The sequence below is a fragment of the Mycteria americana genome, chromosome 3 (genome assembly GCF_035582795.1).
Source record: "Mycteria americana isolate JAX WOST 10 ecotype Jacksonville Zoo and Gardens chromosome 3, USCA_MyAme_1.0, whole genome shotgun sequence".
NCBI lineage: Eukaryota > Metazoa > Chordata > Aves > Ciconiiformes > Ciconiidae > Mycteria > Mycteria americana.
Window position 1 is genome coordinate 1126504 of NC_134367.1, and position 23771 is coordinate 1150274.

At 54.9% G+C, this 23771-nt stretch overlaps 1 protein-coding gene and 1 long non-coding RNA gene across 2 annotated transcripts; both read left to right on the forward strand.

Moving 5' to 3' along the window:
- Positions 1 to 762: 762 nt before the first annotated feature.
- LOC142407586 (uncharacterized) lies at positions 763 to 2051 on the forward strand. The gene is made up of 3 exons (XR_012774980.1): positions 763 to 863; positions 1606 to 1692; positions 1964 to 2051. It is a non-coding gene; the product is annotated as an uncharacterized LOC142407586 (long non-coding RNA).
- Positions 2052 to 15210: 13159 nt separating this feature from the next.
- LOC142407904 (interferon-induced very large GTPase 1-like) lies at positions 15211 to 23771 on the forward strand. Its single transcript, XM_075497603.1, has one exon. The coding sequence runs from the start codon at positions 15211 to 15213 to the stop codon at positions 22522 to 22524; it is 7314 nt and encodes a 2437-aa protein (XP_075353718.1). The 3' UTR covers positions 22525 to 23771.

The window sequence follows — 23771 nt, forward strand, 5'->3', positions numbered from 1 at the left end:
TGGGAACGTGCTCGGTGTCCGGCTTCCCAGCGGATGGAAGTCCTGGAGAGCTCGGCAAACTTTTAAGTGGCACCACTGCGCTTCCCATTGTTCCCATGTGTGCGAGAGCCTGTTCCCACGGCCGTGTCGGCGTGGTGACTCTGTGATCCCGCTTTGCAGGATGCGTTGAGTTGAACAGTCTGTGAAGAAGAGAACGTAGCACCACCACCAAAACTGTGTAGCTGCTTGCTTTGTCCATCGGGCTAAGCCCGCCCGTCCTGCCTGCGTGGGCACGGACCGTTCTGCAGCGATGGATGGATGGGGGGGGGCACGCGCACCCCCGCTGCATGCCCTGGGGGGCTGTTGTGGTTGTGCTGGGGCAAAAGCTGTGGATGGGGCTTGCTGCAGGGACCGGAGGGAGCTGAAGCACGTACCCTGCTCCGTGTTTGGGGCTGGGCAGGTGCTGTTTGTCCAGGAGGTGAGCCGATACGGTGTGAAATACCTCTGCGGCTCAGGTGCAAGCGTGTTGCTGGTGTCCTGGGACAGCCCTTGGAGCCGCGTGGCCCTGTTGGACCGTTCTGGCCTGCCTGTTCCATGGTGGATCATTTTCACAGTTATCAGTGGGATTTAACACCCCCCCCCCCCCGGGTCTCGGGGGGCAGAGCAGCGCCGCGGGCTGTTGCAGGCTGGGTCCCTACACGCTCGGTGGGGCAGGGCCACAGCCCTTCTGGATGTGACTCATCCTTGAGGCTCATCCTGCTCCTCCCGCCTGCTCTGCCCGCGTCTTTCCCACGTCCCCGCCACCCACCGGGACCCTCGCTGCCACTGTGGTTGTCGTAGGCGAAGCTGCTCCGGCGTGACCCGTGCCGGCCTGCGCAGAGAAGGTGCTCGGGGCAAACAGGGTGGGCTGGCTGCAGCGAACTGGAAGGGGAGATGGAGGAGCCTTTGCAGAGCTCCTTCGCTGGCTCTCGGTACGGATGGAGCCCGGCTCTGCTCTCCTCCGACCTGGCCTGGGTCTGACCCTCGGCTCCCCGAGACGGCCAGGAGTCCCCTCGCAGCCTGGCCGTGCCGTTTGCCGGGGGAGGCCGGGCTGTTGGGGCGTGCACGGGACTGTGCCCGCGGAGGCAAGGCCGGGGCAAAGGTTTCTTTCGCTCTCCCGGTGTTCGGCACCGACCCGAGGCGGAGGGCGGTGAGGAGGAGGGGGTCAGGCTGGGAAAAGGGTCCTGCCTGGGCTGGGGGAGCTGTGCCGTGCCGCTGTCCCCCCCCCCCGGGCCCACGGAGGCAGCAGGCACGGGCAAGCTGGGGCTGATCTCACCTCCTGGCTGTGCCGGGCTCTGCGCGCCTGCATGGCGGGACGGGCAGCGGGGCCTCGCTGTGCACCCCGGCTTGGTGCCCCGCTGAGCAGCCCTCTTCTGCCGGGGGGGGCAGGGAGCGCAGACCAGGTGGCTTTGGGGAGGGCGACCACCCTGACCTGCATTCCCCCAGGCAGGCAGCGGCGGGCGGGGACCACGGGATGGGGTGCTTTGTCACGGTAAGGGGCTGGGGGTGTTATTTGGCTGGCAGGACATGGGGGGCTGGTCTGGGGGCAAGCTGCAGGACCTCTGGCTGATGAAGCCCCGTTTGCAGGGAGCCCGAGCTGCCCCCGTGCCCTGCATGGACACCCGGGAGCAGGATGGGGCTGAGGCACCGCCGGAGGGATGCCCAACGGCCGAGGTGAGTGTGGGCAGGGGCTCGGGAGCTGGAGACACCCCACAGATAACTGGGGCTGGGTCCTGGGGGCTGGGGGACCCCCATGGGTGGAGGATGGGGACGTGGGTGCAGCCACCAGTATCAGCGTGGGGATGGGACCGAGGGTCACGTTCAGGCTGGGTAGGGGGGACTGTGGCATGGAGGAGCCAGCTTGACCCTATAGCTTCCATGGGGCTGGAGGGACAGGCTGGGGGACGCAGGGACATCCCAGCTCACCCTTCTCCTCCCGGCGCAGGTGTCGGAGGGGGCCCGGTGGGAGCAGCGCCCGGTGGGGCAGTGGACGGTGGCGGAGGTGGGGGCCTGGCTGGCTGCGCGGAGCGGGGCCGGGGAGCTGGCGGAGCTGGCACACGAGCACGCCGTCTCGGGCCGGGCCCTGCTGCGGCTGACGGAGGGGACCCTGCGGCACATGGGGGTGACCCCGCGGAGCCGGCGCCGGGAGCTGCTGCGGGAGCTGCTGCGGCTGCGGCTGCAGCAGGAGCTCGAGGAGCTGCTGAGCATCGTTGGGGGTGAGCATCCCCCGCGGCGGGGCCGTGGGTTGAGGATGGGCACCAGCCGTGGTGATGCTGGGGGGTGTGTGAGCTGGTTCCCCCAGGTGGTCACCATCACCTCTCTCCCCAGAGTGAAGATGGTGTCCCTGCGGGTGTCCCCGCGGATGTCCCGGAGCCCACAGACGGAGAGCTGATGCCATGGGAGGACAAAGCAGCAGCTGGAACGGAGCACCCGAGGCAGGAGCGGTGCTGGAGGGAGCCCCGAGGTCACCGTGTCCCCCCCAAAGAAGCCCAGACCTGGCTGGTGCTGGCAGGCGAGGGAGGGGGAAGTGGTCACCGGGCCCCTGGCAGCACACATTGAGGGTGGCTGCCCCTCGCGCCACTGCCGACTCCCGTGGGTTCCCACCGGCTCTGGCAAGCTGGCGGGAGCCCTACTGGCCCCGCAGCCCCCAGGATGCAGCCCCAGGAGCGACTCTCCAGTGACAAGGCACAGCAGTGTCTGTCTGTCTGTCCATCCATGGAGCAGAGGGGCCAACATGGGGGGACGAGTTCCTGAACTGCTGCACTGGGGAAGTCCGTCACCTCAGTGCCCGGGGCTGGCAGGAGGAGCACAGCACAACGCAGAGCCGCCGGCCGCAATAAACACCTTCCTGGTAATGACAGAGGGGTCCCCGCTCCCAAATTTCAATCAGCAGGGCAGGGGCCAGTGGAGAGGGAGGGAGGTCAGAGAGGAGCTGCCACAGGGGCTGTGGGGACGGGAGAGCAACGATGCTGTCCGCCATGGTGGCCTTCTGGGTGACATCCATCCCTCCGGAGAGCCGGAACCCCCCCAGGTCTGCCCATCCCCAGGGGAGATTAAAGGAGCGGCTGTAATGATCAAATGAAGCCCGAGGGGCTGGGAGACCGTATTTTCCCCACGTGCTTTTCTTTGGCTCCATGCACGGTTCCATTAAAACCAGTCGTTTCTCTCCTGGCCCCTTCCCTGCCGCCCGGGGCAGGGAGAGGACGGGCATGGCTGCGGGGTGCAGCGTCACGCGTGGCCGGGGACGCGGGCTGGTGCAGTGCTCCATCTCCTGGTGCGGGACGGTGCAGGGGAGGTGCTCAGCCCCAGCTCACCGAGAGCAGCCCAGCACCACAATGAGGGGCTGGAACCAACGTCCTTTGGGCCAGGAAACCCCTAAGGAGACTGGGGAGAAGCGTCTGTCCCTCGTCCTGCTCCCAGGAGCCTTCCCCCTTCTCCCCGTGCTGCTGGCAGGACCCTCCTGAGCCACCTCTCCGGCCGCACCCTCCCAGCAGCCGCCCGCGGTGGCATTACCAGCCCGAGCCACCTTTCCTCCGGAGTTGCCCCACTTGGCACCCCGTGGCCCCACAAGCCAAATCGCCCGTCCCCAGGGGTACCGCTCCCCGCTGCAGCCCCCTGCACTGCTCATCTTTTCTCCGTGCTGCCCCTAAAAGCTCCCGCCCTGGCAGTGCTCGGTCCCCAGCGCGGGGCTGGCCCCGGGGCACCGGGCTCTGGGGTGCTGGGCAGGGCGGGGGCGCAGCGCCCAGCCGAGAGCGTCCAGCGGCGGAGCCCAGCTGAGGCCTGGGCTGTGCGGGGGGTGGCGTGTGGATGTACACATACATGTGCCTCCGTGTGTGTGCACACGTGTGTGTGCACGTGCGCATGTGTGCCTGTGTACATATGCATGCATATGTGTGTGCCCGTGCATGTGTGCACATATGCATGGCGTGCGTGTGCGTGTGTGTGCGCGTGTGTATATGCGTGCAGGTGTGTGGGTGTGTGCATGCAGGCGTGTGCGTGTGCATAGCCGTGTGCATGTGTGTGCATCTGTATGCATGCATATGTGCACATGCATACACATGCATGTGCACACATGTGTGTGCACACATATGCGTTTGCATATGTGTGTGCGTGTGCACGTGTGGGTACGTACGCATGTCCATGTGTGCGTGCGTGTATGCATGTGTGTGCAAATGTCTCCATGTGTGTGCACATACGCATGTGTTCACGTGTGTGTGCGTGCTCGTACGTGTGTGGGGGGGTGTGCACCGCCCTGCTGCGGGCGGGCTCTTTGCTGGGCCCTCAGCCCGCTCCGTGTGAGCACCCATTCGCGGGGGGACGTGAGGCACCCTCTGCCTTCCTCCCCTCTGCCCCCCGCCCCAAACCCCCGAGGGTTTCCCTCCCCGCCGCAGCGTGGGTCCCACAGCCGTGCAGGTGCTGAGTGGAGCAGGACAACCCCCTCCCCGGCGCATCGTCCTCGCTCCTCTACCCCAAAGCGAGAGGTAGCTTTTTGGGAGCAGCCTTGCACCGTGGCCTGGCACCCCGGGATCCTGGGTGCCAGCACGGTCTGCGCCTGCTTCCCATGCTGGAAAACATGGCGGGAGCCGGGGCCGGCATCCCCGCTGAGCCGAGGGACAGGACACCCACCGCTGCTTCCCCATCCCCACGGCCAACGAACCTCTCGGGGAAGGAAATTAGGTCGGCGTGACAGCATTTGGGCTTGGCAAAGCCACCCTGGCTGCTCTGTCTCAGCTTATTACCCCCGGGTGCTTACAAACGGATTGTGTGGTGATTTGCTCGCGTGGCTCTGGCTGCGGAAGCTGAGCCGGAGGGGCTGCGAGTCTCCAGTTCCCATTTCCTTCTTTTTGCCCTGCTCCAGCCCTGGGGCTTTCCCCATCCTACACGAGCTCTTGGGGATGATAGCTCATGGTTTTGGAGATTGTCTCCGACATCCCTGGCTTGTTCAAGGGACCTGACTTGAGCACGGCCGCCGAGCAGCCCTCCCCATCCCTCCCCTCCCCAGCTCCATCCCCTATACCTGGGCTATAGGTCTGGCTGCCCTATGCCCTTCCCCTACAGAGGCAGGAGGAGGCACTGAGCAGGTCCCCTCGGTGGGACCTGCTGTCTGCTCCCTTCCCCGCTCCTCGCTGCGGCCCCGAGCTCTCCTGCGTCTGCCTCCCGCTTCGGGGTGTCGATAAGGCCGCCCTCGTGCAATTCCAGCCGAATATCAGGGAGCTGCCCGACCTCCCCTGGGCCACAGAAGAGGGAGCGCACGTTTGCAGGGAGGCTTCAAGAGCCCCCTCGTGATGTTAATGACCCCCCTCTCCGTTAATTGCCGATGGGGGATGCCGTGGGTCTGTAGCCGTGACCTTGGGGGCAGGCAAACAGCAGTTTGTCCCCTGCTCTCCCGGGCTGCTGCTCTTTCCATGGAGTCTGGGCAGGTTCAAAAGTAATTTTGCTTTTCCTTGCCAGCTTGTGCTTGGCCGGCTGCCGCTGTTTCTCAGAAATCAGAGCCATTCTTGGAGAGGGCTCAGGTAGCCTGTGGAACTGAAACTGCTCCTTAGGCTCATGTGCTTTCAGAGAAATAACTCATTTCTCTTTTCTCAGATCAGGAGTTTATCCTCCAACCCCCCCAGGACGGAGGATGCAAAGAGGCACTGCTTTGGCAGGGCTCCCTGCAGGAACCAGCCAGCCGGGTGCTGCCAGTGCTCTCGCAGCCCCTGGGACCAGCGCCTGCGGGGCTGGAGCATCTCCCTCAGGGCAGCAGGAGGGATGCAGCGGATCACCGGCTGCTGCCGGGGCCTGACCCACGCTTGGCCAAGCCTGGAGCGAGAGGCAGCTTGCCCCGGGGCAGCCGGCCAGAGCCACTCTCCCGCAGAGGCAGAAGGACACCTCTGCGCTGCAGAGACCTCTCCTGTGGGAGCCGAGCCCCCCGGGCTGCCCCGAGCGGCTGCGGTGCAAAACCGGCACAAAACACATGGAGTGGCGGGGGTGCAGGCTGGTCGGGATGAGGATGAATAAATCCTGCAAGGTTTTTGGAATGGTGGATGCAAATGGCTTTCAGAATGGCTCTGAGGAGAGGGCACTGGTGATGCAGGAATGGGGAAAGGAAAATTCAGGGTGGATTTTGCTTGTATCAAAAATAGCGTGGCCAGCAGGACTGGGGCAGTGATCGTGCCCCTGTACTGGGCACTGGTGAGGCCGCACCTCGAGTGCTGTGTTCAGTGTTGGGCCCCTCACTCCCAGAGAGACATGGAGGGGCTGGAGCGTGTCCAGAGAAGGGCAACGGAGCTGGGGAAGGGTCTGGGGCACAAGGCTGATGGGGAGCGGCTGAGGGACCTGGGGTTGTTGAGCCTGGAGAAAAGGAGGCTGAGGGGAGACCTCATCGCTCTCTACAACTGCCTGAAAGGAGGCTGTAGAGAGGTGGGGTCGGTCTCTTCTCCCAGGTCACAAGCGATAGGACAAGAGGAAATGGCCTCAAGTTGTGCCAGGGGAGGGTTAGACTGGATATTGGGAAATTTTACTTCACCGAAAGGGTTGTCCAGCACTGGAAGAGGCTGCCCAGGGAAGTGGTGGAGTCCCCATCCCTGGGGGTATTTAAAAGCCGTTTGGATGAGGTGCTTAGGGACATGGTGTAGTGGTGGGCTGGGCAGTGTTAGGTTTACGGTTGGACTCGATGATCTTAAAGGTCTTTTCCAACCTAAACGATTCTGTGATTCTGTGATTTGATGGGTGGACTGTTCGGTGGATGAGGAATTGGCTGGTGGTCACATCCAGAGAGTAGTGGTCAACTGCTCGATGTCCAGATGGAGACTGGTGACAAGTCATGTCCCTCAGGGGTCCATACTGGGACCAGTGCTGTTCAGTATCTTCATCAATGACATAGACAGTGGGATCGAGTGCACCCTCAGCAAGTTTTCAGTGACACCAAGCTGAGCAGTGCAGTTGTCATGCCTGGAGGACAGAATGCCATCCAGAGGGACCTGGACAAGCTGGAGAAGTGGGCCCATGTGAACCTCCTGAGATCCAACAAGGCCAAGGGCAAGGTCCTGCACATGGGTCGGGGCAATCCCTGGTATCAATACACCTCGACTCCGCTCTGGTCAGACCCCCCCTGCAGTGCTGCGTCCAGCTCTGGGGTCCTCAGCACAGGAAAGACATGGACCTGCTGGAGCGGGTCCAGAGGAGGCCACGGAAATGGTCAGAGGGCTGGAACCCCTCTGCTGTGAGGAAGGGCTGAGAGAGCTGGGGCTGTTCAGCCTGGAGAAGAGAAGGCTGCGGGGAGACCTTATAGCAGCCTGCCAGTACCTGAAGGGGGCTTGTAAGAAAGATGGGGACAGACTTTTTAGCAAGGCCTGTTGGGACAGGACAAGGAGCAATGGTTTTAAACTAAGGGAAGGCACATTTAGACTGGATTTAAGAAAGAAATTTTTTACGCTGCGGGTGGTGAGACACTGGCCCAGGTTGCCCCGAGAGGTGGTGGATGCCCCATCCCTGGAAACATTCCAGGTCAGGTTGGCCGGGGCTCTGAGCAACCTGCTCTGGTTGGAGATGTCCCTGCTCGTGGCAGGGGGCTGGACTGGATGGCCTTTAACGGTCCCTTCCCACCCAAACCGTTCTCTGATTCGATGATTTGGGGTAAGAGGAACAGGTCAGGGAGGCTTCCAGCCAAGAGCCCCAAATGCTGCCCAGCCACTGCTGCCTTTCGCCCTGATTGCAGGCAGCACTTTTGCCAGCCCCCTGCCAGCACTGGATGGGCACACCAGGCCAGCACACAAGGCAGCCAAGTTTCACTTTTGTTCTCTGTTGCAGGCAATGGCCTGATTTCCAGGAAGCAGAAGCCTACTTTGCTGCTTTTATAAACAGGAAGCAGCAACTCACTCAACAGACCCAAGGGGCTATATAAAGAGGATTTGGGCTGGGCCGACACCAGCCTGTGAGCTGCTGAGCACTGGAGGGAGACGGTAGGACCCTGCTGATTAGCTCTGGGGCTGGGGGCTGGGGTTCAGCCCAGAGCAGGGATCTTGTTTGTCTTCTGCTTCATATTTCATGTGTTTTCCATGACTTGAGAGAAGCCAGCAAAGGAAAAAAGGGGTTTTAGGGCAGCAGGCAAATGGGCTCTGCTCTGAGCGTGGGATGGAGGAAGCGGCCTTTGCTCGCCAGCCTTTTTGAGGAAGTTCAGGGGACCTGTGTGTGCTGCAAGGGTTGAACAGGGAGGGTAGGAAGGAGGCAGGGGGGTCAGAGCAGAAGCAGGTGGGGAAGGAGGAGGCATCCGGGGGGGATGCAGGGGCAGACTGATGTCTGCAAGAGGTGCGAAGCCCGGCTTCGAGAGCTGGCAGCAGAGCTGGATGGGGAGGGACGTGCTGCCTGCTGTAGGGACAGGGCCCCTTCCCCGCTGCGAGCCTGTGCCCGGGCTGGGAAACGCTCCCCGCAGCCGGGGCTGACCCTGCCCGCCCTGGGCAGGACCCAGCCCCCCGTGGGCCAGGATGCCTGCGCCCCCCTGAAGCCCAGCCGTGCCGGGGGCTGCGGGCTGGGGCGGCTGCGGGGCTGTGCGCGCACCGGCAGGCTGCTGCCATTTGCTTCCCTGCTCTGGAGACGGGACCGGGCTGGGATGTGTCAGAGCAAGAGTGCAGGGCCGAAGGGGAGGTGGGAAGGCGGCCCTGCGGTTGCCTTTGTGCGGCCTAAGGGGAGGTGGGAGGGCAGCCCTGCGCCGTGGCCTCGGCAGCTGAAGTGGATAATTTGGGGAACATCACTGATAATTACCTTTTCCGTGGCATACTCTCTGTCAGCATTAATGGGGGTGCAGAAGCAATGGGGGTGCCAGGTTGCAGTCCTCGGGCTGGCGGCGCAGGCAGCTTGGGTGGTGCCGCCCGCCTCCCGCACCGCTCCTTAGGGAGTGTGGCAGCACTGGGGCGACGAGCGGCATTCCTGCGGCATCCTGCTCTGTCCCCGAGCCTAGGAGGAGTTTCCTTTTCCTGTCTATAGAGTGATGGTGGGTGAGACAGGCACGCTCCCCCCCCCCGATAAAGACCGGGGCTTTTAACACGGCGGTCACCGCCCTTTCGCGCCTCATTTTCGCGCCCTTTCCGCCCTGCCGTGCCCCCCGGCACGTACACAGCGGGGCAGGGGGAGCAGGAGAGGCGGGAGCCCTTGCTCAGCAGACAGGGGCCACAGCCAATGAGGCGCCTGGGCTCGGAGAAGCTTCTAGACCATGGCCGATGGTGGCCGCGGCTCCGACGCGACCCGGGGAGTAAATGGGGCGGCGCCGGAGCCCCCCCCGGAGTGGTGTGCTCAGGGCAGCGGGGCGGTGCTCGGGCCCCCTGCCCTGGGGCTGGGCTGGCACCGGAGGAAACCTCCCGGGATGGAGTGCCCTCGCCTCTGGGGAGTGATTTCTCCTGGCTCCATCCTTGAGCGAGCCCCCGGCCCCCGGGTGAGCGACTGCATCTGCTGGGTACCCACGGGGAGAGTTTCCCCCTTGGTGAGGGGGGGTGTGCGCGCGCTGTGGGTCGTCATTCTGTGTGTAGTGCCGTGTCAGGACAGGACCCCGACTGACACCTCGAACCTGTCGTGTGTGAAATGTTACTGGAGTGTTGACTGATTTTGGTTTACCCCTGGTCCTCATTGGTTTCTGTTGTGTGGTTTTGGCTGTTTTGTGAAATAAAGTTGTGTGAGCTTGTCCCTCGTTTGAGTTTGTTTCAGTGTACCTCCGTGACAGTGGGATTCACCTCTCCCAGCCTCTCCCACGGTCTAAACTTCACCACCCAAAGTGCGCTGGTCCCTGGTGCAGCCCCTCCAAGGCACAAGCACTTCCCGAGCCCAGTTCCCCTGGGGCAGAGCTGGGGAAAACACTCTTGAGGGGGCTGTTCCCATGAAACGGGGTGCAGGCAGTCCCATGGCAGGTCGTGCTGCCAGCCTTATTGCTTCTCTCGTTTGCTTCCAAGGAAGAAAGCGATCCTGAGTTATTCCATAAATATGCTTAGTGGTCCTCTGCGTCCACTAATGCAATTGTGTGTGGCATTTTCCTTATTCTTGAAGAAGTGAAGCCATGCTGGGACTTCAAAGTGTGCCCGGGTGCTAGTTCAGGAGCACAGGTTATTTTCTCCTCTCTCCTTCCAGTTGTGGGCAGCGACACAAGAAGGAACAGAGACGCCCAATCTATTAACGCATGGCTCCGTGGCTGGTGTCATCGCCACGGATTTGGTTTTTTTGACAACGGGATGGCCTACACAGCACCAGGTTTGGTGGCGTCTGATGGGATTCATCTTTCTCAAAGGGGAAAGAGAATCTTTGCTCAGGAACTTGCGGGGCTCATCGACAGAGCTTTAAACTAGACTCAAAGGGGGAGGGGGATAATATCAGGCTTGCCCGAGGGAAGCTGAGGGACGACGTGCCATGGTTAGAGGGAGCGGGTGCCAGCGAGGGCACTTGGCCTGTGTCTCTGAGATGTGTGGGGTATGCCGGGGCACAGCCGAAGTCAAACAGAGTTGAGCTAGGGGATACTGAGGCAACAGGAGCCAAGAAGGAAATGCCAGTGAAACGCCTCAAAGCACACAAGGGGTGTTCCCCTATGAAGGAAACACAGACGACAGCCCAGCTGAAGTGCCTCTACACCAATGCACGCAGCATGGGCAACAAGCAGGAGGAGTTGGAAGCCATTGTACATCAGGAAAACTATGATATGGTGGCCATCACGGAAACGTGGTGGGATGACTCGCACAACTGGAGTGCGGCGATGGATGGCTATAAGCTCTTCAGGAGGGATAGGCGAGGCAGGAGAGGCGGTGGGGTAGCCCTATACGTCAGGGAGAGTCTGGATAGTTTAGAGCTCGATGATGATGATGATAGGGTGGAGTGTCTATGGGTGAGAATCAGGGGGAAGGCCAACAAGGCAGATATTGTGGTGGGAGTCTGTTACAGACCCCCCAGCCAGGATGAGGAGACAGATGACCTATTCCATAAGCAGCTGGGAGAAGCCTCACGATCGCTAGCCCTTGTTCTTGTGGGGGACTTCAACCTGCCGGCTGTCTGCTGGAAATACAGCAGAGAGGAAACAGTCTAGGAGGTTCCTGGAGTGTGTGGCAGAGACCTTCCTGACACAGCTGGTGAGGGAGCCAACGAGGGAAGGGGCCCGCTGGACCTCTTGTTCATGAACAGAGAAGGACTTGTGAGCCATGTGATGGTTGGAGGCCGTCTTGGGCAGAGTGATCACGAAATGATAGAGTTTTTGATATGTGGAGAAGTGGCGAGGGGGGTCAGCAGAACTGCCACCTTAGACTTCCGGAGGGCGGACTTTGGCCTGTTTAGGAGACTGGTCGAGAGAGTCCCCTGGGAGGCAGCCCTAATGGGCAAAGGGGTCCAGGAAGGCTGGACATTCTTTAAGGAGGAAGTCCTAAAGGCACAAGAGCGGGCTGTCCCCAGGTGCCGAAAGACGAGCCGGCGGGGAAGACGACCGGCCTGGCTGAACAGAGAGCTCTGGCTCAAACTCAGGAAAAAGAGGAGAGTCTGTGACCTCTGGAAGAAGGGGCGGGCAACTCAGGAGGACTACAAAGGTGTAGCGAGGCTGTGCAGGGAGAACATTAGAAGGGCCAAAACTGAGCTAGAGCTCAGTCTGGCTGCTGCTGTAAAAGACAACAAAAAACACTTCTTCAAATACATTAGCGGCAAAAGGAGAGCTCAGGAGAATCTCCAGTCCCTAGTAGACGGGGGAGGGAACACAGTGACCAAGGATGAGGAAAAGGCTGAGGTACTTAATGCCTTCTTTGCCTCAGTCTTTAATAGCAGGGCCGACTGTTCTCTGGGTACCCAGCCCCTGGAGTTGGAAGATAGGGACGGGGACCAGAATGGAGCCCCCATAATCCAGGGGGAAATGGTGAGTGACCTGCTGCACCACTTAGACACTCACAAGTCTATGGGGCCTGATGAGATCCACCCGAGAGATCCATCCTGGCTTGTATCAAAAATAGCATGGCCAGCAGGACTAGGGCAGCGATCGTCCCCTGTACCCGGCACTGGTGAGGCCGCACCTCGAATGCTGTGTTCAGTGTTGGGCCCCCCACTACAAGAGAGACATTGAGGGGCTGGAGCGTGTCCAGAGAAGGGCAACGGAGCTGGGGAAGGGTCTGGGGCACAAGGCTGATGGGGAGCGGCTGAGGGACCTGGGGTTGTTGAGCCTGGAGAAGAGGAGGCTGAGGGGAGACCTCATCGCTCTCTACAGCTGCCTGAAAGGAGGGTGTAGAGAGGTGGGGTCGGTCTCTTCTCCCAGGTAACAAGTGATAGGACAAGAGGAAATGGCCTCAAGTTGCGCCAGGGGAGGTTTAGACTGGATATTGGGAAATTTTACTTCACTGAAAGGGTTGTCCAGCACTGGAACAGGCTGCCCAGGGCAGTGGTGGAGTCCCCATCCCTGGGGGTATTTAAAAGCCGTTTGGATGAGGTGCTTAGGGACATGGTGTAGTGGTGGTCTTGGTAGTGTTAGGTTCATGGTTGGACTCGATGATCTTAAGGGTCTTTTCCAACCTAAACGATTCTGTGATTCTGTGATTCAGGGTCTGGCGGGGCTGGAGTTAATGTTGTCCATCGCAGCCGTGCGGTGCTGTTTTGGGCATTTGAGACTGAAACAGTGTTGGTAATGGGCCAACGGGCGAGAAGTTGCGCAGGGACAGCGCTGCGTGGTGTTGTGCTCAGCAAACAAAGCTGGGGGGAAGGAGGAGGAAGGGGAGATGTTGGTGGCTGCGGCGTTTGCCTTCCCAAGCAGCCGTCACGTGTGCTGAGGGAGTGGCTTCCCAGGGAGCGGCTGGACATCTGCCCGCTGATGGGAATTAGTGAATAAACACCCTACTTTGCTTTGTGAGCACACGCAGCTTTCCTTCGCTGGCTAAACTCTCCTTATCTCGACCCAGGAGTTTTTCTTGCTTTTGCTTTTCTACTTCTCTCCCCTGTCCCGCTGGCAGGACTGCACTGCTGGTGGGTGCTTAGTTCCCAGCGGAGGCCAACCCACCATGGTGTTTGAGGGCTTGAGCTTCACCCACAGCAGCAGATGCATGATCTGGCCAGTGGTGGGACAGGGCACATGCTGCCGCATTGTCAGCGCCGTTCCCCCAGGCTCTGCCACATCCCGACTTTGTCTTGAGGCTGGCTGAGCCTGACCGGAGAGCACAGATGTCAACTGGACAGCCTGTTTATCTGGAGCTGGGACTTTTCCACAGGTCTCCAGGCTTTGCTCTCGCAGACCAGCCTACTCTTCATTCTTCAGCCAGCTGTCCATCCTTCCACATCTTCTCCCCTCAAGAAAGCAGGCATGAGCCCTGCACCCTCCCTTGCTGGTGGCTGGGTGGTGGTCGCAGGAGGGCCAGTATTTGAGAGGTCAGCAGGTAGCTGGGTACTGGGGGAGGATCCCTATGCTGGGGAATCCTTTTTAAATTACAGTCAGATTGAGCTTTGACTTCGTGGCCAGGCGTGGTCTTCCTCCCCATGATGTTATGGTGTACAAGCATTACAGTCCTGTCCTGAGGCACCTTCTGGGCACCTTTTGCTGTGTGCAGAAGAGACTCTGGAAGCAGGAGATAGGTACTTTGCAAACTGTCCCTGGGTTAATGTACACAATGGGTATGTGGGTTCAGGTCCCAGGCAAAGTTCAGGTCCTAGTCTGGTCACCACCCCAAAAAGACCCTGATGAGTCTTTGCTGGCTGGGCAATTGTCACTGGTGGAGAAGGGGTGGCCTCCACCGCTCCCTGGAATGAATCCTCTGCGTTGATGGGTTGCCATCTCCTGACTGTCTGGTCTTCTCCTTTAGGATTTTGGGCCTTTCCTTCCTGGTGTTTTGCCTCTTCAGTTGTTGAGGTGGTCCCCATCTTCTTCTTAACACCCCAGCCTTGTCTACCAGGCCTGCCATGTGATGGTGTGCTGCCTCAGTTGAGCTGCAGACCTTGGCTGCCTGTGTCCTCTGGAAAAGTCAAGCATCTGACCAAAAGGAGTATCTGCTGTGAGGTGAGATGAATCAGACCCCATATCCGTTGAGCGTATTGCCTAAATCTTCACTGACTTTAAAGGAAAAGCTGACGCTGAAGGCTCTGAAAGGGTCCAAGAGCCCAGTCACAAGCACCTCTGATCAATATCTGTGTTGGTAAGAATCTTACGTCATTGGTGGGACGAAAGCTGAATGCATGGGAAGGTTTGGTGCGCTGAATAAATCTCTTCAGTATCCAACTGAATTGAGACAGAGACAATTATCAGGTTTGTATGACAGTATAAAAAAAAAAAGGTGTAAAGGCACGTGTACAGTGAGAGCGTCAGCTTGATTAAGGTTAGCAGTCAAGGACCTTTCCAATGCATATGGGATAATAAGCGAGGGGGGAAACGATAAACAGGGACACAAACAACACAGGGACACAAACTTGGATAGACAGGGGGTCCTGGAGACAATGCCAAAGACCCAAAGTCTCCAGTCACTAATGATGGGCCAACAGGATGCTCCAGGCACAGCTCTGGACAGGGACAACTTGGATTTTTCCCATCCACTGGGGTGGGAATGATGTGTGTCCTGAGAACCAGCTCCTGGGGGGGAACAGGCGTGAGTGAGGGGCTCCGCACTGGCAGCTGGAGTGGGACCACAGGTCACAGCCTGTGTGCCTGGTGCTGGGTATTCGGGGTGAGTGTGTCCTATGAGCGTGGGATGCCAGTGAGATGAGCGTGTGCCTCTGCTAGTGAGCACCAAGCTGGACCAGCCAGCGAGGAGGAGACCTGTGAGGCTGGTAAGAGGGTGCAGGATGCATGCAGGGGTGTTGGATGGACAGAGGGGCTGTGCCGGTGCTCGAGGGATCCAGAATGCGCACGGCTGTCTGTACTTACGTATTTATCAGTCCTGTTGGGTATACGTGAGTGCTGTTGAAGGCAGCACATTGTCCGTGGCAGGTTGTGTTCCCAAGTCAGAGTGTGTGTCTGTGTGTGTCTGTGTGTCTCTGTGTGTGTGTGTGTGTGTGTGTTGTCTACGGGCTACACACTCAGCTTTGGGGTTGAACCTGCACATGGGAAAGCAGCAGGCACATCCATTGTCCCGGGACAGAGACCGCCAGGTCTTGGGGCATCCCAGGCTGGGCTCCAGCAGCTGGGTAGGAGGAATCCCCAGCGCCGGAGCTGCTGGAGAGCCCTCTTATAAGAGGCTGGGGCCTCTTACAACATACCTTAAAGAAAGTCTGTTTTCTTCTTCCACAGCCATGGGTTCACAGGAGGAAATACTAGAGGATGATGAAAAGGCATATCTTGCTAAAAAACTACTGGCAGAAGCATGTGAGAAAGAAGGACTGGATGATGGATACTGGCTCCCCAAACTGTCGGAGATACTGGGAGTCAAGTCCAGAGAAGCCCTGAAACATCTGCAGTATGAAGACTACCTTAAGCTGGAGTGCAAAGTACGGTATGCCTGGGAAAGAAAGGCACTCCGAAAACTCCTGGAACTAACAGACGACAAAGCAACTTTTGAGGACCTGCAGAAGGAGCGCTTGGAGATGACAAAGCAGAGACAAGAAGCAGCCAAGCTAGCCCTGAAGGAGCTGAAAGAAATGCACAAGAGCCGCAGCCACAGCAGGGACGTTATAAGACAGAAAGAGGAGGCTCTGTGGCAAGCCATGGAGATTCCCAAAGAGTATTGGGCACCAGCACAGAAGTCATTGGTGGATGTGCTGGAAAGCATCCAGAAGCAGCTGGAGAAGCAGGAGTCATCAGTGGGCAGGGGTGAGAACGTCTCCGAGACGGAGGTCCTGAGGCGGGCATCGGGGGGACTGGCCCTGCAGGGCATTTACAGAACTAGCAGCCTTACGGATGTGCTGGCAAAGCGAGACCAGCTCATCAGGGTTCCCGATGGATTCAAGCTTGCCGGTCCAGAGCAAGGGTCGCTGCTTGAGAGGAAGGAGTTCTCCTCCTCTGCAGCAGAAGCCACTTTCACGAAGTCCATGGAGCAGCTGGGGTTCAGCATCAGCGTTTCTGCCAAAGCCGGGTTCTGGGGGTTTAATGTTGAAGCTAACGTAGATTACAGCAAGTCCTCGCGATCGGAGGACACCCACCAGTCCCGCTCTGAGCAGAGCTACCTTTGCACCACCAAGTACCAGTACATCCCTCTGGCCTCCTGCTACTTCCAAAAGCATCAGCTTTACCTCTCAGATGCGGCCCTGCAGGAGCTGAAAGACATCGAGCATCTTTTGAGCATCACTGAGGAAGCAGACAGGCCCAACATGCTGAAGAGCAGGTGTGCGAGCTTCTTCAGCAGGTTTGGGTCCCACGTAAACCAGGGTCCCCTCCACTTTGGGGGGATATTCTGGTGGAAGGCATCTACAGAAGGGTTCAGAGCTGAGCAGCGGGAAGAGATGAAGCGACAAGCATCTGAAGCACTGAACTCCTACATTGGGGCCAGCTTCAGCGGCTTCAGTGTCAGTGTGGGAGTGGACGTGGACGTTTCGAAATCCAGCTCACAGGCTTCTTTTCAGGGAAGAGATGGAAAGAGTGCCTACACAGCGGTTCAGGTCTACGTGACCAACACAGGGGGCCCATCAGAGACAGATTCTCTTCTTCAGTGGAAACTGGGGCTTGTAACTAATAACACAACCTGGTGCGTTATCGACCGAGGCTTTCAGCTGATCCCGGTGTGGGATATAATCAAGTTCAATCACAGCAGTGATTTTAAGTCCATCTATCAAATGAGCAGCAGTCTCAGGGCTGCGTATGAAGCGCTAACGAATCACAGTGTCGGCACCATGTTTGGAGAGGAACTGGTCAGTGCAGTGGAAGAAGCCAGAGCTTTCATGGAGTGTGTGAAGGCCTGGGAGGTGGCGGTGGATGAAAGGAAACTGCTCACACTGATAGATTTCAAACAGAATCTGAATGAAAAAACAAAAAACCATAGTGTCTGGATCAACGTATGTCTGTCGGACAAAGCACTGCAGGAGTTCCTGGTGAATATCGTTCTGCTTTGCAAGAAGTCACCTCCAGAAAACACCACCTATATCAAGTCTCTGTTGAGGTGCCTCCTGGATCCTCATGTCTATTCTGTCAAGGACTTCCCCAGGTCTTCCTTCATTATGCAATGGATCTTCCATACTGAGCACACACTTCCCCAAACTCCCAATGTTTCTGAGCTTGAAGATCTTACCAAGACACTGCTGCAAATGAAGGAGTACATCCAGGAAGTCACCTACGCACCAGAAACCTCTGCATCTGCCATTCATGAAGCAAAGATAAAAGCCACCTTGACTGCAAGCCTAGCTGTTTATTCCTTACTCCAGTTTCTCCAGGAAAGGGCACAGAAAGACATAGAACTGTTGGTGCTCCTAATTACAACCAGCGCGGGATACCAGGTGGAAAGGAGCACTTTTCAGTACCTCCTTGGATGTCCAGAAATTAACTTCATGATAAATGAAATGCAAATGGGGCATAAGGAATATCTGAGTCTGAAGGAGCAAGATGTTTACAGAGCCCATGCCTTCCTGCTGCTGACGGGTCTAACTGTAACATCCGAATATAAAGAGATGTCCCTTAAGCAGAAGAATGAGCGTTTAGTTTTCATGGAAGATCACATGAAAAACTTATGGTCCACAGAGATAAAAACTCTCCTTGAAAAGCACAGTGCATTCAAAGACTGGGAGATGCTGGAAAGCAACTTGCATTCCTTCATCAGTGGGCACTTGGATGACACATGTGACGATCTGAAGAAACACAGTATAATCAAAGACATAGAAGACACTTTTCAAAGAACAGAGCCTTCCAGTCAGTCCAAATCCAAATCAGACGGCAGTGAATCCAAGGCAAATCAAGCCATTGCAAACGAAGAGTTCCTCCACTTACTTCAGCGCCTTGGACTAGAAAGTTACTATCCAAGAAAAATGGGGACGGAAGATTTCCACATCATATACAAGACATCTTTACATGACAGCCAGCCCAGAAAGGACAATGAACTACCATTTTACTTCTTGCAAAAGCTATTAACTGTGGATTATCGGGTGAGGTACCTGACTTGCAAGGATGAGAGCAACCCAGGGCTTGCACCCGTGCCAAAAACCGCAGAGCAAGAGCATGAACCCTCGGATTCCTTTGATGACTTTTTCACTGATTTGGAGGAAGAAGCCCCTGAATCTGCAACCAGGGATGGTCATGTGCACCCCATGGACCTTCAGATGGCAATTTTTCATTGCGCTGATGATTTCATGAGACAGTACATTTCAACAAAGCTTGCTTTCTGCCAATTTGCGCTTCCTCTCCTGGTACCAAACCCATGCACTTCACAGATAGAGTTCCCCCTCTGGTCCCTCAGCCAAATAAAAAAGAGCTGGAAAGGGACTGAGAAGTTGGGAAAGCAGGGCAAAATTAACAGTTACAAAAACAAACTCATTTATCAGGCAGAGACACCCATCGTGTCCTTCATACGGATTGGCAGTTCTCCTTCCTCTTCCAAGTCTCAGATCCTCAATGCTCTGCTGAGCAAACAAAAGCATGACATTTTTTTCCACCGACATTGCAAAGGCAGCACCAAAGACTGCTTGCTGATGAAAGGTGTTGTGGAGATCTCCTGGTACTGTCCCCGGGGCAGCGATGATGACAGCTTTGACTGCTGTGTTGCTTTCTGTAACCTGCATGGAGATGCAAGGGATCACGCAGAACAGCTACAGTTTTTACAGGAGATAGCTGCTGTGAACGTGGCTCTTGTATCTGAGTCTGATCAGAGTGACAAGAAAGGGATGAAAATTTTACGTGACCTGTGGCAGTCACAAAGGCCTTTGGTTTGTCTTTTCACTGAAAAAGAGAATGTTGCACCTGGCCGATCTAGCCAAAACATAAGAATAGGTATCAAAAACAGAAACGAAGCAGAATTAATGGGTGAGCTGACAAAAATAATCAAGAATCTCCTGGAAGGATCTAACATGCTTTTCAGCCTTGACGCCTGCCTGGACAAAGCTCGCAAGCACGGGTTCTTAGTCGATGAAGATACAGACGCGTGTGTGACAGGCAAAGAAAAGGCAAAGGCGCTGGTGAAGCTTCTGAAGAAAGAGAAGTTGTCTGAGATCAAATCCCAGCTACTGCCTCTTCAAGGAAAACTGTGGTACACATGGTGCCAAAAGGACAAAGAACTCACTCGTTTGCAGGAAAAGAGGAACAAGAGCATAGAGCATCATCGGAGCCAAATTGAATCAGAGAAGGCGACAATAAGAAGAAAGCAACTAGAGAAAGCATTCCCCCTCAATCAGCTGATGAAGTCAGTCCTTGGCTTTCTCCAGTCACAGCCAGCAGATACCAAGAAATATTTCCTGCAGTGGATGAAGGTCTTTATGGATGACCTGACCTCCGATAGCCTTGATGAACTGAAGAGACAGTATCACCAGTTATGGTCTCAAATCCTGGCAATAAAGAAAAGCAATGAAAAAAACAATCTGAAACCTCTGTTGCTGAGTAAGTTAAATGCCCTATCCAATGAAATCAACGATTCATCCATTGGCCTTGAGCATATTTTGAGAGAGGTGGGGCAGATTTATGAAGCTCTGCAATCAATGAACTCTGAGGATAAATGTTTTGTCAAACTACCTGAAATTGCAGCTGATCTGATGGTTTCAGGGTATCCTATTGAGCTGATGGATGGTGATGCTTCTTACGTACCATTACGATGGGTTGGAGCAATCTTTGACAGATTAATTGAGAAGCTAGGGGACAAACGAGTATTTGTTCTTTCAGTGCTTGGCATCCAGAGCACAGGGAAGTCAACCCTGTTGAATGCTATGTTTGGTCTTCAGTTTAATGTCAGTGCAGGGAGATGCACCCGGGGAGCCTTTATGCAGCTAATTAAAGCGGATGAGAAGCTGCAACAGGATTTGGACTTCGATTACATGCTAGTTGTTGACACAGAGGGACTTCGTGCCATAGAGATGGCCAATAAACAGTCCCTTAATCATGACAACGAGCTGGCCACCTTTGTCATTGGCATTGGCAACATGACTCTGATCAATATCTTTGGAGAAAATCCTTCAGAAATGCAAGATGTCCTTCAGATTGCTGTGCAGGCTTTTCTGAGGATGAAGCAAGTAAATCTTTCCCCTAGCTGCCTGTTTGTACATCAAAATGTGGGAGAAATAACTGCTAAGGAACAGAACATGGAAGGACAAAGACGTCTGCAGGAAAAGCTGGATGAAATGACCATGACAGCCGCCCAGCAGGAATTCTGTGACGTCTCCTGCTTCAGTGACGTCATCCGCTTTGACGTGAACACCCACATTCATTACTTTGCTCACCTGTGGGAAGGAAATCCCCCAATGGCACCACCCAATCCCACCTACAGCCAGAACGTCCAGGAATTAAAGAGCAAAATTCTCCAAGCTGCCAAGAAGGAGTCGCAGGGCAGCATTTTGAGGCTCTCGAGCTTGAAAGTTCGTATTAGTGACCTCTGGAATGCTTTGCTGAATGAAAACTTCATTTTCAGCTTCAAGAATTCAGTGGAGATTGCTGCATACAAGAAACTGGAAACCGCATTTAGTCAGTGGACCTGGCAGCTGAGGAGTCACATCTTGGACTTGCAAATGAAACTGGACAATAAAATTCGGAATGGGGACTTGCAGAAGGTCACCACAGAACACCTTGAAAAACTAGTGCAAGGGACAAGTGATGCCATCACGAAAGACATGGAAAAGTATTTCAGTGAAGACAGAGACTGTGAGATACTGGTCCAGTGGAAAGGCAGCACGGAACTGAAGCTGAAAGAACTAAAAGAGTCTCTTCTTACTGAAACTAGAAAGAAGTGTGAGAATCTTATTGAACTAAAGAAGAACCAGTGTAAACTGGATGAAAGGAAGTCAGACTATGAAAATGAGCTCCTGAAAAAGAGTAGGGAGTTGGCTTTGTCTCTAAAAGGCCAGAGACTAAGTGAAAGAGAATTGAGAGACAACTTTATTTCTCTCTGGGCAATCTGGATTACTGAAGTCTCCCTTGCTGCTCCCCCTCTGGAACAGGTTGATATCGATGTGGAAATAGAAGATGTCCTTCTAGATCACTTTAAGGAGCCTAACTTACATGGACGAATCAGGACATTTCCCAAGCACAGAGTATTTTCTGTTGACTTGGAGAAACATGTCGCTAAGAAAAAACGTTGGGGCATCCTGAGTATCAGTTTTGATGATGCTGATGTGAACAACATACACCACATTACAGATAACATCATAGCGGGTGTGAGGGCAAACATTGATAAGAAGGAAAAGGAGAAAAGGGATTACAGTCGAAGTTTTATTCATGAAATACTAAATGAAGTACAGAAAGGTATGAACTCTGTCCCTAGCAATGCAAAATACAGTTTTAATAAAGATTACAGAATAGATTTATCACTGTATCTGTGCAGAATGGCAGCGGAAAGGTTTAAAGCCATGCATACAGCATTCAGAAAAGCAAATGATCCAGCCATCTACCTGGAGAACAAGAGAGAAGATTTCTTTAAATGTTTCCAGATTTCCTGCCAAGGAGCCACTTCTATCACAACATTTGCTGTTTTCCTGTGTGACAAGATTGCCCCAGCTCTTCGCCAGGCGGTCTATGAGAAGACAGCTCTTGCCATAGCTCGAGACATGAAGGGTAAAATACCAGATTTCAATGGCAATAGATCCTCTCTGGAAGTTTGCATACTGAGATACCTGGCAGAAGAAGAAAATTTTCAGAATTTCAAGGAGTACCTTAATTGCCCAGGAGACTTTTTGCAGAGTTACATTGAGAAACGTGTTGAGACGTACTGTTTAGATAAGAACAGGAGGCTGGAGAAGTTTTTAGATGACTCCCTTGCTCACCACTATGAAAGCATCCAGTCAGCTGTTTTTACATCAACCAACATTGTCAAAGACAGAAAAGACAGAAATGACAAAATCTCTCTTTGGCTGGATGAATTTTGCAGCGCACTTGGAGAGATGCTGAGCTTGCCCAGAAGGGACCTGAAAGGCATTGAGCATCAGGAGGTAACAGACATAGAGTTCCTGAATAATGCCATAACGGAAGCACTGGCTCCCCTGAGAGATAATCTCAAGGAAGAGTTTGCTAGTGCTGATATGACCTCCTTTGAAAGGCAGCCTCATACAATCCTGGCTGAACAGTTTGCAGGGTGCTGGGAGAAGTGTCCCTTTTGTGGGGCCGTTTGCACAAACACCATGCAGAATCACGATGGAGACCATCAGCTTGTCTTCCACCGTCCGCAAGTTTTGACGGGATACAAGTGGCATAAAACAGACAATCTGGTCATTGATATTTGTTCTAGTAGCGTTGCAAGTGACTGTTTATTCAGGATTGGTGAAGACACATGGATCCCCTACAAGAGATACCGGGATGCAGGACCTCCTTATTCCACTTGGAACATTCCTCCTGATCCATCCATGCAAGCATACTGGAAATGGTTTGTGTCTCATTTCAGGACAGAGCTAGAAAAACGGTACAATGGGAAATTTCAAGGAAAAGGAGAAATCCCTGCTTCATGGCAGAGAATTACAAAGCAGGAAGCTCTTGTCGAACTGGAGAAGCTTTAGGCCAAGTTGATATGAAGGAAGAACCGCAACTGCTTTGCGTTTTAGAAGAACATAGTACAAGTCTATCAACAAAATATTGTTATAATCATAGAATCACATAATGGTTTGGGTGGGAAGGGACCTTTAAAGGCCATCCAGTCCAACCCCCCTGCAAGAGCAGGGACATCTTCAACCAGAGCAGGTTGCTCAGAGCCCTGTCCAACCTGACCTGGAATGTTTCCAGGCATGGGGCCTCCACTGCCTCTCTGCGCAACCTGGGCCAGTGCCTCACCACCCTCATTGTAAAAAATGTCTTTCTTAAATCCAGTCTAAATCTGGCCTTCCTTAGTTTAAAATGTTTATAATGACTATGACCTCAGTTTATAATGACTATGACCTCAAGCCACATGAAGAAAACAATATCTAATTGCTCACAAAGTTGGGTGAAATAAGGCGTGCTGCTCCCGCCATCGCTCAGAAATTCCCTTGCTTCATGATAAAGTCAGAGTCCTCTTCCCTTCTTGCCATAAACATTTACATCTGCTTTGTCTTAGAGCAAAAAAGAAAAACATTCTTGCAGCGGGCAGTCATATGACCAAGATTAAGACCAAGTGCCAGATGAAGAGCAAAGGCAGCACTAGAAAGTACCGACTTTATCAGCTGCTATGAGAAAATATGTGACACTGGCAAAAAATAGTTTTCCTGCAGCAAGTACTTGTCATGCTTAAAGAAAGGGCTGCGGGATCTGAGAGCAGCTCAACGTCGGCTGCAAGCTGTGCTGTTTTGCTTTTTGGGATTATCATTCTCTTATCGATCCCTTATTGATAAACGGAGCTGGTGCTCGGAGCAGTAGCTGTTCTGTCTCTGTCTTTAAAGCAGTTAACACAACAGCCCACGTGGATTTAGTTAGTAGTTTAACTTAGTTTTTATTAGGTATATTTTATATGTTAAGGTGAGCCATTCCTACGCAGGTGCCTGGACCTGGTGAACTTTCCTCCAGCTCTTAGCCGTAACAGCCACTGCTCTTGCTATTTGCTTAGCTGTTGAGCAAAAGCCTTTGTATGACCAATGTGGAGAATTATGTATCTTTGCAGCTTCCTCAGCAGCCATCGGCAGTGTGTGACATTGGTGTTTGTGCTGTCAAGCCAGGCTGGTGGCAATGGAGCCATGGTCTGGAGAACATGTAACCAGCTGGGACTGCACCAGTGAGGTGGTCGGCGATTTTTGCTGCACAGTTCCTGCAACACCGCTGGAAACCCAAGGGCCTC

Coding starts and splice junctions, on each gene's coding strand:
- LOC142407904 (XM_075497603.1), top strand. CDS start 15,211: ATGGGTTCACAGGAGGAAATACTAGAGGATGATGAAAAGGCATATCTT.